This window comes from Arachis stenosperma, chromosome 3 (genome assembly GCF_014773155.1).
Source record: "Arachis stenosperma cultivar V10309 chromosome 3, arast.V10309.gnm1.PFL2, whole genome shotgun sequence".
NCBI lineage: Eukaryota > Viridiplantae > Streptophyta > Magnoliopsida > Fabales > Fabaceae > Arachis > Arachis stenosperma.
Genome location: NC_080379.1, coordinates 160,026,253 through 160,042,565, shown reverse-complemented (window position 1 = coordinate 160,042,565; position 16,313 = coordinate 160,026,253). Strand labels below are relative to the sequence as shown.

The window sequence follows — 16,313 nt, the reverse complement described above, 5'->3', positions numbered from 1 at the left end:
AAGGGTATGCTGATGGAAAAAGTCTTCTTTTTTCATGCCCATAGATTTGAAAATTTTGGTGCAAGACTGTGAGCCATTTGAAAAAAAAAAAAGAAAAAGAAAGAATGTTTAGAAAAATGTAAGGAAATAGTAGGGTCACGCGGCATTGAAACGTGTTTAGCTTTGGATCCCACAATAAATGGTAAAGTGCTATATTTAGCTCATGTAGAAGGAAACAAAGATAGGGTGGGTTTTGAATGCATGTTGGGAGGGACAACAAAAATCAATTTCGGATAGGCTCGAATCTCACTGTTTCTTTTCCATTAAGATTTAAGAATATTTATATATCAAACAATAGAGACCAGTTGGACTAGGATAAAAGGATAGAGAACAGAAAATTGCATTAATCTTATCCACCATTTTAAAAAGCAAGCTGTCTCTTATAAAAGGTCATCCATATCTTCCAAATCTTCCATTCCATTTATATACCCCCCCTGCACCTATTCAATTTGTAAAGTGAGTTATTATTGCTTCTAGAGTAGTTCTACTTGATTGGTTCATGAGAAGAATATAACAAGAGATAGAAGATATATGGAGCAGCAGCAACCGCAACTGAAGAAGAATAACAACACCAACATGGTTGAAGGACAGAAGAAAATATTAGGACTAGTTCATGAGGATGATGATTTCTTTTCTCATTCTTCATCTTCTGTGTCTTCTTCTAATTCTTCTTCAACTTCAATTGGTTCTGATGATTCTTTTGAAGAAGTAACATCATCTCCTTCTTCTTCATCCTCATCAATTGATCATCAGCTTGCACATGATGATCCTTTGAGTGACATGTCTTCTCTCTTCCAACAACTTCCCATCAAGTAAGCTTCTTTTTCTACCCCATCTAATCTCTACTTCTTTCTAAAGAAATAATATAAAAATATTAACCATGTTGTATGTATTATAGGAGGGGGTTATCAAGATACTACGAAGGGAAGTCACAGTCATTCACATCATTAGCAAATGTGAGGAGCTTAGAGGATCTTGCAAAGGCAGAGAACCCTTACAACAAGAGATTGAAGTATTCAAGGAGCTATGGAGGAGCCTTAGGTGCATATGAGAGGCACAATACTAACAATAATATTAAGAGAGGGATGCATTCAAATTCAAGGCGTTCATGTTCTTTATTGATGAGTGCAAGAAGGGGAAGCTCTAATAACTTGCCTCCAATTCCATCACCACATCATAGATCTGCCAATACAAGCACCATCCCAAGTCCAACCGTCTTGTTTGCTTGAAACTTGAGACAATTGTATAAGGCCTTATTCAATTAAAACTTTAGAAATTTATTTTATGTCATGTGATGATGATACTGTTTTTTTGGTTCGTTAATGAGATGATGATGATGATGTTGTGATATTATGATGTAGATTTCGACATTTCGTTACTCCATTCAATGAAAAATGTTGGAGACAGAAAAATTTCTTTCTTGTTGCTTTTGGTCAAGTGGATTGGACCATCCAGAACGAGTTAGTTAATAGAACCCAGATTAGCATAGCCCAACGGTTTGCAAATTTGATACCGTTAAAACAAACCTTTTTTGACCAAAAAAATTGAAACTTGAAATTTGAAGTTAATTTTTTTATCCAGTTTTTCTAAATACATTCTAATTTTAATTAAATTTATACCTATTAAAAAGAATCAACATTAATATTAAAAATAATAGTATAATCTATATAAAAATAAAGGATAAAAAAATATAAAAAATTAAAATTAAAAATGAATTTTATAATGTTATATAAAGATAGATTATTATAAAAAAATAAAAATATAATAAAATTTTTATGACACAATATAATGATAAAAAATTATGTTTAAATTATATGAATTAACTACTTAAACTAACATGACATCATGATAGAAATTTAGAAAAATAATAATAAATATAGAGATTATTTTTAGTTTTATTTTAATATATTACTAATAAATATTTTTTGTGACTCTACTAATAGATAAATTGTGCATGTACATTATCATACTATCTCACATGCCTATGCTGGTGAAAGGTGATAATAATTGAGTCTCCTAATTTTTTAAATCCTAATGAGGCCAAATTATTAAGGACATAGACGAAGCAAACAACATGGCAGTTGAAGGTGGCGGTGATAAAGAGTTAAAGCTTAAAAACATACTACTCAACTTGATTTCTAATAGAAAAAAAGTTATCGGTTTATTTATTTATTTTTCTTTAGTGCTAATTGTAGTCAATCAGTTTGTCTGCTGCTGCTGCTTTTTTTTTTTCTCGGTATGCTTACATTATTATTGAAGGGTCAAAATTTTGTGTTTAAATTTTATTAACAAGCATCTTAAGAAGATTTTTTATGAATATCATAATTCTTTTTGGTTTTCCACTGTATCCCCCAATCTGACAGGCCAATGACTAATCCGCCGTGATACTGAGCTCTATTTAAGGAGTTTGTCGTTGGCCAATGGTTTGCTGCATGCATAAGGAGGGATTCGAATCTCCAACACTTATTTAAGCGGAATAGTGAGTTAACCACTAGACTAACGCAACTTGATTAAAGAATTAAATTTTTTTATTAGGATATCTTTTTAGTCAAACCTTTTTTTTTAGAAACGGTCAAAATGATAAAAGAATATTGGGCTAACAGGCCAAAAACATATACGGTTTTGGTTTGAAACCAAATTGGGCCTATTTTAATGCAGTTCGACAGCCCAATGTCCAGAATCCACTTGCTTCTTCTTCAAATTAGGCGGGTTTTGCATACCAAAAAAAAAATAAATTAGGCGGGTTTTCTGCTTGTCCCCATGACCAAATAAAAAGTTTCAGATAGGAGTGTCCATGGATCGGATCCAATTTGCATATCCGCGGTGTTTATCCGAATCCGATCCGAAAATTGCGGATATGGATCCGATCCGCAAGACTTTCGGATCGGATCGGATCGGATCCGCACACTAACCGGATCGGATTGCGGATTTTGTGTTAGTATCCGCATATCCGATCCGCATATTCACGTATCCGCAAAATTAAAAAAATAAATAAATAAATATTTATTTTATGTTTTATTTCAATTAATAATTATCATATATGTTATATTATTTTAATTTATTATTTAAGAAAAGTATGTTTAATATTATTTTAAGAGTAAACATATTTAAAAGAATAGAAAAAATGAATTTTATTGATTTTTTTTAATAAAAATAAGCCTTTAAAAATATTTTTATGTTTTGCGGATATATCTGATATCCGATCCGCAAATGTGCGGATCGGATCAAACCTTAAAAGCTGCGGATATTGGATCCGATCCGATCCGATAATTTTAATGCGGATCGGATCGAATTTTTTGTCATATCCAATCCGATTCGATCCGCGGACACCCCTAGTTCCTGATACCAATTGAAGGTATTGCAGGGAAGTCCGTGAGCAAATGTAGCAGAGGTAGAAGTTAGTGAGTAATGGTTTGTAATGGTGAGTTACTCTTAGTAAGGTAGTGTTTGTTTAAAAACACTGGAATTGGAATTCGGACTTGGGAGATTAAATTCGATATTATATTTAGTAATTAGAGACTAAAACTAAAATCTTAGTTTTGAAACACAAAATTTTAGTTTCTTTAAAACTTTTAAAAATTTGAGACACAAAAGATTGAAATTTTTGAAAATAAAAACTAAAATTTTAACAATATTTTTTTAATAATTAAAGATATTTTAATAAATATTCTTATTTTATATCTATATTTATTCTAAATTAAATAGAATACTAAGTAAGATATAACTACATTTTACACCAAATATAATATAAAACTTAATATTTCAATTTTAATTTCTCTTTCAAATGCAGCCTAAAAGTTATGGTAAATATCCTTTGTAAGCTTTTTTTTTGGACTAGGCCCATCAAGGATAGACTATGGCACAACTCGCCCTGGATCCCACCCGATTATCAGTACAGCTCCATCGAAGGTAACCATAAAGTCACAGTAAATTTAGAAGGTTAGATTCAACGATGTTTGTATAGTTTTCTAGAGTGTTTGAGAATGTTTTAGATAGTTTTGGAATATTCTAGAATGTCCTAAAAGGTCTCGGAATACTCTAGAAGATTCTAGAAGATTCTGGAATGTCATAGAGTAATCTAGAAGAGTGTGGATGTATATAGAAATATGAATAGTAGTATGAAATAATCTAAAAATATTTAGAGAAATGTGATAGGATAGATATTTGTACTGAAATGTTCTAGATGATCAATCTAGTCAGTGATTAGGTTTAATCTTAACCATCTATTGAGGAGGTGGATGGTTATAAATAGGGGTGAGAGTTAGAGTTTGGGCGTGTGAGTCGTTTGTAACAAACAGTTGAATAATAAAAGTATTCTTTTCACCAAAACATTTTTTCTCTTGTGTTCTTAGCTTTCTTGCTAAATGCTAAGGGTTAGGCTAACTTTGTCTTAGTTCAAGAGGTTGAGTAAGTTCAAGTGCCGGTACGGTAGTGTTGAAGTGTGTCCAAAGCCGTGACAATTTGGCATCAGAGCAAGATTCAAGAGGGAGCACAAGTGGTCTGTGGATATGACTTCTAGTGTAACCATGGAGCATGTTGAGTCTCAAAGGATAAGGGATACTATTTCTTCTCAATTGGGAGGCAAGAAGGCCCATTCTTCAAGTGAACCTATAGGTAAGGACTCTAACTTCTTAGAAGAAAGAGTTTCTATGTTGGAGAATGTTCTATCCTCTATGAATGAGCACTTCCAAAGGATAGAAACATGACAATGAGACCTTGAGACTCATGTGTTAGGAAAACTAGATGCTTTCAAAGAAAGCATACTCCAAATCAAAGAGAAGCTTGAAAATTCCTTGAAGTTATTTGAGGAAGTTTGATTTTGGTTCTAGGAGGCAAAATCTTGACCAACCATTATAAGGGAGACAACAAATATTAATCTCCGAAAGTCAAAGGAGTTCAAGGACGTGAGGGACGCTCGATAGGTGGAGAATTTTTCATGGCAAATGGAGAGGTACTTTAAAGATCAAAGGGTGGTCGAAGAAGCAATAAAGGTACGCACTATAGCTCTCTACTTTTCTGATAATGCTACTTTGTGATGGAGGAGAAAATACATAGATATGAAGAAGGGTACTTGCAACATAGCCATATGAAAATATTTCAAAAGGGAGTTGAAAAGACAATTATTTTATGAGAATGTGGTTTATGAAGCAAGGAAGAAGTTGAGGGAGTTAAAGCACAAGTGTACGATTAACGACTACGTAAAGGAGTTCAGTACTCTCACGCTTCAAATTCCCAACTTAGCATTAGAGAATGCATTTTTCTTCTTTATTGATGGATTCCAACCTTGGGCAAAGTAAGAACTATAAAGACGGAATGCTAAGGATGTTGATGAGGCCATCGTGGTGGCCGAATCACTCACTGAGTATCATAGGGGAGACTCTAAACCCAAGTCTTCCTCCAAATCTAGTTCTATTAAAAGTGTGAAAGACAAGGAGAATAGTTTCTTAACCAAAAAGGAAGGAAAATACTCTTCAAATAAAGAGTACGAAGAAAAGAAGAAGGCTTTCGTTCCCAAAGGAGGATGTTTTGTGTGCAAGTGACCACACCAAACGAAAGACTGTCCCAAGCTAGGGACTCTGGCATTTATTGTCGATGAACGTGAGGCTCAATCTCAAGTAATTGAGTGTGTTGGATTTATCCAACTCATGAATATTGTGAAGGACAAAGAGGCAAGTACTGCAGAAAAGAAAAGCTTGATGTATATCAAAGTTTTTATCAATGAAAAATCCGTCGTAGCTATGATCGATACTGGTACTACACACAAATTCATCACGCCTAATGAAGCAAAGAGGCTTAGGTTGAAGATCACCGAAAATAATGGTTTGTTCAAACCCCTGAATACCAAATGTGAACCCTTTAAAGGAGTAGCAAAAAGGATTGAGATGTTTATTGGTTCTTGGAAGGGCCTTGTAGATTTCTCAGTAGCACCCATGAACGATTTCAAAATAGTCATTGGTCTTGATTTACAAAAGAAGACAAATATAATACCTATGTCATACTACGACATAGTATGCGTCATGGAGAAAAGGGTCTCCATACATGGTCCATATAATCTCTAAAGTTGGAGGACTACCGCTGCTTTCTATTATGCAACTCAAGAAATGGTTTAAGAAGGGAGAGATTATATATTTGACTCTATTACAAGAGGAGTCAACATCTGAAAGAAAAGACGTTCCTACCGAAATCAAGGAAGTTCTTGAAAAATAAGGATGTGACGCCTCCTGAGTTGCCAAAACAACTACCACCTAGGAGGAAGGTGGACCACAAGATTGAATTAGAGTTAAGAATAAAGCCACCTAACTTAGCACCTTATACGATGGCACTACCAGAACTTGAGGAGTTAAAGAAGCAACTCAAGAATTTGCTAGATGCTGGATTCATCCGTCTATTGAAGGCACCTTATGGTGCACCAGTCTTGTTTCAAAAGAAACATGATGATTTATTGAGACTATGCATCGACTATCGAGCACTTAACAAGCTGGATTTGAGGTCAGGATAGCACCAAGTGAAAGAATGCCATGACACCAAATGGGCTGGTCATCAAGGGCAACGAAGGACCTTGGCACTTATTGAATTTTCCTATTATTGGCCTCAAATAAGGAATGAAGTGGAGAGTTATGTGAAGACTTGTCTCGTGTGCTAACAAGACAAGATTGAAAATAAGACACCAAGTGGTTTGTTGGAACCTCTGCCGCCGCCAGAACGACCATGGAAAAGTGTATCTTTGGATTTCATCTCTGCCTTGCCGAAGTTTGAATATATTCTCGTGGTAATGAATCGATTTTTGAAGTATGCTACCTTTATACCTGACCATACTGATTGCACTGCAGAGAAAGCAGCAGAACCATTCTTCAAGATTGTGGTGAAGTACTGGAGATTGCCTAAGAGCATCATTAATGATCGAGATCCACGCTTCACAGGACGACTATGGACAGTGTTGTTCAAACTCCTTAGATCGGAGCTTCATTTCTCAACAAGCATCCATCCTTAAATTGATGGGCAGATTGAGAGAGTGAATGCCTTACTCGAATGTTACTTGAGACATTTTCATAAGCGTTAATCAGAAGAATTGGACAAAACTTCTGGACATTGCTCAATTCTCATACAATTTGCAAAAGAGAGAGTCCACAGGGAAAAGTCCGTTCGAGATTGTGACTGGACAGCAGCCGCTTACACCACACTCTCTTTCTTCCTCTTGCTCAGGGAAGAGCCCTAGAGTTTATCTTATGATTAAGTCATGGGAGGAACAAGCAGATGTCACTCGTTCTTACCTCGACAAAGCTGCAAAGATGATGAAGAAATGGGCAGATAAGAAGAGGAGGCATGCAAGCTATCAAGTGGGAGACAAGGTAGTTATTAAACTTCTTCCACAACAATTCAAATCCTTTTGCAAGGTTCATAAGAGCTTAATCCGCAAATACGAAGAGTCATTTGAGATCATTTGGCGTGTTAGAGAGGTTGCTTACAAAGTACAACTCCCTCCCTTTATGAAGATTCATAAAGTCTTCCATGTGAGTATGCTTAAACTATATCATGAAGACCAAGATGAACCGAGTAGAGGTGACTCGAGTCGTGCTCTATTTGTGGTGATTAGATCCTTTGGTAAAGAAGTCGAAGAGATCTTAGCTAATCGCGTCGTGCAACAAATAGGAGTACCACCAAGTATCCAATACTTGATCAAGTGAAAAGGACTCCCGATAACCGAAGCTAGCTGGAAAGCTTGTGAAGATCTGTGGTAATTCCAAGATCACCTAGAGCACTATCATGAACAGAACGCAACAAGGACGTCTGCGCATTAAGTGGGAGAAAATGTCATGATAAATTTTAGAAGGTTAGATTCAACGATGTTTGTATAGTTTTTGGAGTGTTTAAGAATGCTCTAGATGATTTGGAACGTTCTAGAATGTCCAAGAAGGTCCCAAAATACCCTAGAAGATTCTAGAAGACTCTGGAAGGTCATAGAGTAATTTAAAAGAGTATAGATGTATATAGAAGTATGAATAGTAGTATGGAATCTAAAAATATTTAGAGAAATGTGACAGGATAGATATTTGTACAGAATGTTCTAGATGATCAATCTAGACCGTTGATTAGATTTAATCATAATAAGATTACTCAAAACTAAACCAATTTCTCTTTTATATTCAAAATTTAAATAAACACTAAAGAAATGAAAAGAAAAATCGATTTGAAAAATAAGAAATGTTTCTTTTTTTTAGTAAAAGCATAACCTTACTTATGATAAAGTAGAAACTAGAATCATCTTTAGGTCAAACAAATTCGATCAATTAGAATATTTATATATTAAAAAAATAAAAAATAAAAATTATATAAATAGAAATGTCTGTACACAACACAAAACATGAATATAAATAAATGAGATTTGTGGATGTGGATAAAGAAATGGTTATGATACTATAATTTACGTTTTATTGAATTGAGTATCTTTTTCCAGTTTTTGCGTTTATTCTGCAGAAGCAAATTAAGTCAAAAGGGGATGCTATATTATGCTTTTAAATAAAAAGCCTAATGGATATAAAAAAAATAAAGTGCACAACTAGGCAATATCATTTTATGTAAAGTAGTGGCGAATTATAAGAGTAAGCGTCAAATTAAGAAAAGATATTTAGAAAAAACCAATGTTGATAAGACGAATTTTGCAAAATCTATTCCAAGAACAAGAGATAAAAAATAATAGAAAATAAAGAAAAAATCATTATGATTTGTTTGTTCCTAAATTCTTTTTTTGCGCTAGACGTTGTAGAGGTGGATGACTATAAATAGGGGGTGAGAGTCATTTGTAATAAACACTTAATAATAAAGTGTTTTTTACACCAAAACTTTATTTCTCTTGTGTTCTTGACTTTTTTGCTAAATATTGAGGGTTAGGCTGATTTGATTTTAACTCAAGGGGATGAATAAATCCGAATGTCGACACAATAGTATTAGAGTGTGTCTAAGGTCCTAACAATGAACTATGAATTAGGTATTCAACAAAAATTTTAAAATAAATACTCAAATTAGTCCCTTAAAAATTTTAAATAGTAAACTTTTATTTTCAATAATTTGATTACTTTAGGAATTTTTAAAACAGGTCAGTCCTTCTGTAGAAAAAATAATTTTTATAATAGTATTTATTGAGAATTTGTCTTATAATAAAATTTATTAAAAAAATTTATTTGTTAAACACATATTAAATATTTTATTATAAATAATAAAAAGAACAAATTGTTTGACATAAATAATTCACAAAAACGTTTAAACTAATAAAATTGATTAAGAATTAAAATATTTTACCTAAAATTTATTAGCGGCCAATTTAAATATGTAATTTTTTTAACGTTTGTCTTCACATCTCAACTTATGTAGTACGGCAGTAGGAAGAATCTAAACAGTTACTGATTAGCTGATTAATCCAAATCATTCTCATTCTTTTAACATTGTCGTCAAAATAAAATGCACAAAATACCAACCTTATAACAATGTCCAACTATAGTATATAGCCGTACCATGATTGTTACTTGCTATTGTAATCACCTGTATATGACTTCTTTTCTCTTTAGTTAGGGCAGTGCTACAGTGTTGAAGCAATTTTTTTTAGCATAGGCTGAAATGAGGTGTCAATAAGATAAGTTATATGCGTGGTATTACTTTATCTGCAAGTATAGATAAAGACTGAGAAAATAACTGTGGATGTAAAATTATGTCAATGTGTTAGATTAATTATTTAATAAAATATATTAATTTAAAAGCATGAACACATGATTAAGAAAGATAATATTTTGTCAGTTTTTGTTGATAATAGGTATGGACATGCCGTTTTTTTTCAAGTGGGCTATTGTCAGAATCTATGACGTTGAACAAAAAATTATTTTGGGTTGGGATAATAATAATAATAATAATAATAATAATAATAATAATAATAATAATAATAATAATAATAAACTAAGTTGGGTTGGTCTAGTGGTTAGCTCACTAGTTCTCTTAAGTAAGTGTCGGGGGTTCGAATCCCGCTTTATCTTAGCCTACCAGGATGGGGGATACCGTGAGAAACCAAAAAATAATAATAATAATTCACTTTCTATTTTTAAGAGATACTAAAATAATAATATATACTAAAATATATATTTTTTTTATAGCTTTTAAAAAACTCCTTCTTTAATCTATCTTAAATTTTTTGTATTAACTAATATTAATTTTATTAATTTTTCAAGAAAAAATAAATTACTTTTATAAAAATACTCTTTAGCAAAAAAAATATATTTTTTTCATTAAAATTTTGCTTATTAAAATACTATTCAATAATTTTTTTATTAATTAAATTATATTTTTATCAAACTATTTTTAAAAAATTTAATAATTAAATTATTTTTTTAAGATACATTTCAATAATTTTTAATTATTAAATTATGATTTAATAGGAATTACGTTTTAGGATTTATCATTTTAGGTTAGGAGGATTTATAATTTAAGATTTGAAATTTAGTGTTTATGATATAGAATAATGATTAAAATAAAAAATTGAATAATAGATATTTAAAATTAACTTTTTTAAATAGTTATGTAAATAAATTTAGTTAGTTAATTATCTTTTTTTTTGTCATATTTTTACTTTAGAAAATACATAATAAAAAATTTCATACTTTTATCTTTTTTTCATACTTTTACTTTAGGAGAACAATTTATTTTTATTAAAGATGTAATTTGCGAAAAATAGAATTAAAAAATTGGGAGGTATATATTAGACTTAGGTCGATAATAAACTATATATTTGAAAACATTATTTTTTTATTATAATATTAAATAATAATTAAATTTATTTTAATACTGTGTACATATCATAAATAAAATATTTTATTTTTTATGATTAACATTAGATATTTTTATGCTAACAATAAATAATAATAAAAATAATATGATACTGTACAAAAGATAAATAGTATATGATATATTTTTTATATTAATAATAAAAAATAATGAATATGTTATGCTATTGTACAAATGGTAAATAAAATATTTAATTTTTCATGTTTAATATTAAAGTACTTTATGTTGGTAATAAATAATAATAAAATTACTGTAATAAAGTACACATAACAAATAAAATATAATATACTTTTTATTGTTATTATATATTTTCCATATCAATAATAAATTAAATATTATATTTTAAGAAAATTTTAATGATAAATATAATACACAACTATTATAATTACAAATTTTAATAGAGCTAATTTTTTTTGATGGTGCGAATGCAATTTATTAAATTATACAATAAGTTATATTTTGGTACCATAATTGCACCAAGAGAACTAGAAATTTATCTAATGTTGCTAAGCCAATTCTTAAGACAAGGATTTTTGGGATCTTAGCGGTAGGTTTAGGGTTAGCCAATTCTTCTAATGTAAATTCTAATGATTAAACTTTTATTACATGATTCTAAATTGTAGATCCTAAATTTTAAAAGCTTTACACTTACATATTTAATCCGATAATCATAAATAAAAAATTTTTAGTAAGATTATTTTTCGATATTAATATATATTAATGGTTATACATATTAATAGTGATAATGTTTTTTTATCAAATATTAAAATAATATATATTGATATCAAAAAATTAATAATAAAATATAAAAATAATTTTTAACAAAAATTTTAAAAAAATCACTATTTAATAATTAAAAAATTATTAAAAGATATCTTAGAAAAAATAATTTAATTATTAATTTTTAAAATATTTTAATAAAAATATAATTTAATTAATAAAAAATAATTTATTAAACGATATTTTGGTAAGTAAAATTTAATGACAAAAAAAATAAATTTTTGTTAAAGAGTATTTTTGTAAAAGAAAATTATTTTTTTTAAAAAATGGATAAAGTTAACATTAGTTAATACAAAAAATTTAAAATGGATTAAAGAAGAATTTTTTAAAAGTTACAAAGAAAGAGAATGTACATTTTACAAATAAAAGAGAGAAAAATATTATTTTAATATTTCTTAAAGGAGAGGAATAAAATTTATTATTATTATTATTATTATTATTATTATTATTATTATTATTATCCCAATCCAAAATAATTTTTTTGTTCAAAGCCATAAATTCTTACAACAGCCCACCTGAGAAAGAAACGGCATTATCTTTCTTAATCATGTGTTTATGCTTCTAAATTAATATACTTTATTAAATAATTAATTCAATACAAACTGACACAATTTTGTATCCACTGCTATTCTCTTAGTATGTATTTGCAAACGGGAGTTTGTATAAAATTGATTTGTAAATTTGATTTTGATTAAAAGTAAGTTTGTGTTAAAGTGATCTATGTTTAGTAATTTTTGTATTAAAATGGATTATAGTAAAATAAATGTTATTTGGCTTATACCATTTAAAATCACTTTTAGATAAAAAAAATTACTAAAATAGACATCAACTTAAATTTTTTTTTATATTATCCTATTATTTTAATTTAGATATTTAAATATATCTTATTAGTTAATTTTATAATAAAATTAATATTTACTTACTAAAATAAAAATAACATATAAAAATAGATAAAATAAATTTTTAAATAAAAATAAAAAATATAAATTATATATATAATATATATGTAAAAGAATATTTAATCAAATATGTTACATTTTTTAAGTATTAAATGTTATTTTAGTATCTTTTACATTGTACTCTTATTCTAGTATTCTCAATAATCTTATTCTTAATATTAATTTGAAATCCAACGTTTATGATTTTATTATTATCTATAATTAATTTTTTATTTAATTTATCTTTTTTAATGGAATCATAATCTATATTATAAAAAATTACATTAAAAAATAGTATACGAGAATTACAATTATAAAAGAGAATACTGAAAATAATAAAAAAAATTAAATATTTACTTTATACTGATTGAAATAAATCTAAAAGTTCTTGATAATCTTTTTATATAATATATTTTTAGTATTTTTGGTACTCGTTTTTTAGTATGTTATAATTTTTTACTATTATTATTATTTACAGTTAATTTTTTGTTTAATTTACTTTGCCTAATAGAATTAATAAATTATATTATAAAAAGATAATAACAACCATAATACACAAAAATCACAATTATAAAAGTATATAATGTCAAACAAATAGTTGAAAAAAATAAAAATAATAAATAATAGAAAATGAAACTCATATAAATAGAAATAACAAAAATTTGATGAATAATACAATAACATATATAAAGGATGAAGTTGGTAAAAGGTAAATAAATTATTAGTATCTATGGCTAAAAACCAGTTAAGAAAACGCAGAAGCTACAAATAGTTACTTCTTGTAAACGTGGTTTTGGCAACAAAATTACTTTTGTATTCATGAAAAAAAATTTTGCCAAACCAAAAGTTGAAGCTTTCAAAAAATTTAAACGTGCTTCTTCCTTTCAAATGAGTTTTCCAAACACACTCTCAGTCTTTATCTACACTTATAAGTAAAATATTTTGTTGATATCTCATTTCAGCTGATGCTAAAAAAAATTTACTTCAGCACCGTAGCACTGCCCTCTAGTTATCCACTTATCCCTGATTGTTTACTTGTTTTATTTATTTATGATTTCACTTTTATTTTTACTCTTTGAAACAATTAAGTTGAGCAATAACGATCGAAGCGTTCTGCAGCTGGTCAAGTAACCTTTATTTGACCAGAATTTAAGTAAATTGTGACCTCATCTTTCAACTTGATAATATTGTTTTCTTATCAAGATTGATGATCTCATAGCTTATTGTGGGAAAAATTTCCCTTTAACTGATTTTGCGCATAAACATACACGACAAAGCACGCAGTAGTGACCGCGGCCGGTGGGGACCCTACTTGTGGTGCATAATTTTGGTCAAAGAAAACATCCAATATTATTTAATTTGAGGACGACTCCGAACGTGTACGCATCTTCCATTAATTAAAGGAATCAATCAAATTGTAGCAAATAAAAGAGACGATAATTGTAAACACAAGTTAATAAGAATTAAGAAGGAAGCGACATGGAATCAAAGCAGCTTCAATTTTATTCGAGCTGGACCAGCTGGTGATGGTGGTGGACTCATCACTATTAAGAAAGAAAATAACACACATAATATTCGTACAACACTAGCAGACATGTCATCCAGGGTGGAAAACACAACACATTACACAAATTGCACAACAGCAAGTAACCAACTACCAAGAAAGGACGAAACCCTTACACATGCAAAGGTAAAGTAGGTCACGGGAACATCGTGAAGCTTACTTTTAGATATATGGTGACGTGGTCTGTAACGAAACAAGGGTAAAACCGTAAAACTAAGAATAAGGTGAACGTAAAATTTTAATTTGATACACAATATTGAATTACCCGCGTTGTTATTTATCAGTCACCGGCGTTTATTTATGGCTAATTTTTTTGTTATGTAAGTAAAAGTGGTGGTATATTTTAATATTATAATTTTTTTGTGTTTTTTAAATTTGTGGAAGTATACAAATTGGATGGTCCAATTTCTGTACCTCAAATTTTTTAATTGTTTTTAAACACAAATCGGACGGTCCGATTTGTGTACTCCAAATTTTTTAATTTTTTCAACACAAATCGGACGGTCCGATTTGTGTACCTAAAAATCGGACGGCCCAATTTCTGTACTTTTTAAAAATCGGACGGTCCGATTCGTATTCCGTACATTAATTCATTCCACATTTTAGAAAAATACCACAGTTAATTACAATTTAAAAAAATACCATTATTAATTCAATATTAAAAATAAAAAAGTGTTTATTTATAAGTCGGCTTTTTATGTTATTTTCTATAATTATTTTTTAAATTTATTAATATAAATTAAATGTTATTACTAATTTAATAAAAATTTAATTTTGATATACTAAGAGTATAAAATATTTTATACAGTTGTATAATTATATTCATTATTTCAGTTAACTATTGAAAAAATTATTATATAAAAAATAATTATTTTTACTAATGTGATATTATATAATTAAATGTACTTATAAAATTATTGTACACTAATATTAAATCAAAATTAAATTTATTTAATAATATAATAGTTAGATACTAAACTCAAACTAATCCAATTCATTTACAATTCTACGATTTATCATACAAGAAATTAATGTATATTCGTTTGGAAAAATATATGAACTAAAAGTTACCAGCCAAAAACTAAACAAAATCATATTAATTTATATTAATAATTAATTAATTTTAAATTTTTTAAATTCAAAATTTAAAAAATTTAAAAGATTAAGTAAACCTAATTAAAACCTATAAAAACGTTTTTCTTCTCTCTCACATTAACTTATCCATCTCCAACAATCACACGCACAGATTTCTTTCTCTCTCATCGTCAAACCCTCTCCGTACTCTCCATCACCGCCGCCACAACCTGCTTGTAATCGAAGAAGAATCTTTTCATCGCCGTCTCTATTCGCTGCATCGCTTGCAACACCTCCACCACACTCTCCGGCCTCCACTATCTCTGGCCCTCCCTTCGAATCAATCTCCACCTCCAATATCTCTGGCACTATATAGAAAATGACAAACAAGAAAAATAAAAGTGGGAAAGAACTAATGCTTGGAGGGCTCAATGCTAATTGTGCAAATAGGTGGAAAACACATTCACAGCCAAGGGCTTCAAATGAGCCAAAATGCTGAAAAAGTTGCTATAGGATCCTAACATGTCACTCTTATGCTTTCTATTGAAAGTATCACTAGTTTTTTTTTTTTAAAAAAAATATTTCTATATTTTTTATTAACTTTTTATAAACTACACACTTGATCTTTGTCAAAAAGAGCCCTTGAACAATTAAAGAAATATAAAAAAATATTTATTTAATATGAAAAAAACATCCTAATACTTAACAAAAGAAACATTCAGTTATATTTTAGCAAAAATAATTAAATATCTATAAAATTTTAAAAAATATATGAAATTCTTAAAGAAATAGAGACATTCACATTTGTAATTCAAAAAAATTCGAAAAATATATAAAAGAACATCTATTTAGTATGAAAAAGAAACATTATGATACTTAGCAGAAGAAACATCCATGTATATTAACTCGTAGAGATTTTGGATTCAACCAAAAGTATTTGGCTGGTTTTTTGCTAATACCCTTTTGGTTCCCTAGCATTGCTCTATTCGTTTTTGTATATATTATTTTGTTTTTATGTATGGAAAATAATATGTAACCAAAAGGTTATCAGACAAAAACTAAACAAAACCACATTAATTTATATTAATAAT

At 28.9% G+C, this 16,313-nt stretch overlaps 1 protein-coding gene across 1 annotated transcript; it reads left to right on the top strand.

The window, feature by feature from the left end:
* The first annotated feature begins 230 nt into the window (after positions 1-230).
* LOC130967098 (protein OXIDATIVE STRESS 3-like) lies at positions 231-1,451 on the top strand. Its single transcript, XM_057891919.1, has 2 exons — positions 231-851; positions 938-1,451. Exons 1-2 carry the CDS (start codon positions 571-573, stop codon positions 1,266-1,268), a joined length of 612 nt encoding a protein of 203 aa, XP_057747902.1. The 5' UTR covers positions 231-570; the 3' UTR covers positions 1,269-1,451.
* Positions 1,452-16,313: the final 14,862 nt, after the last annotated feature.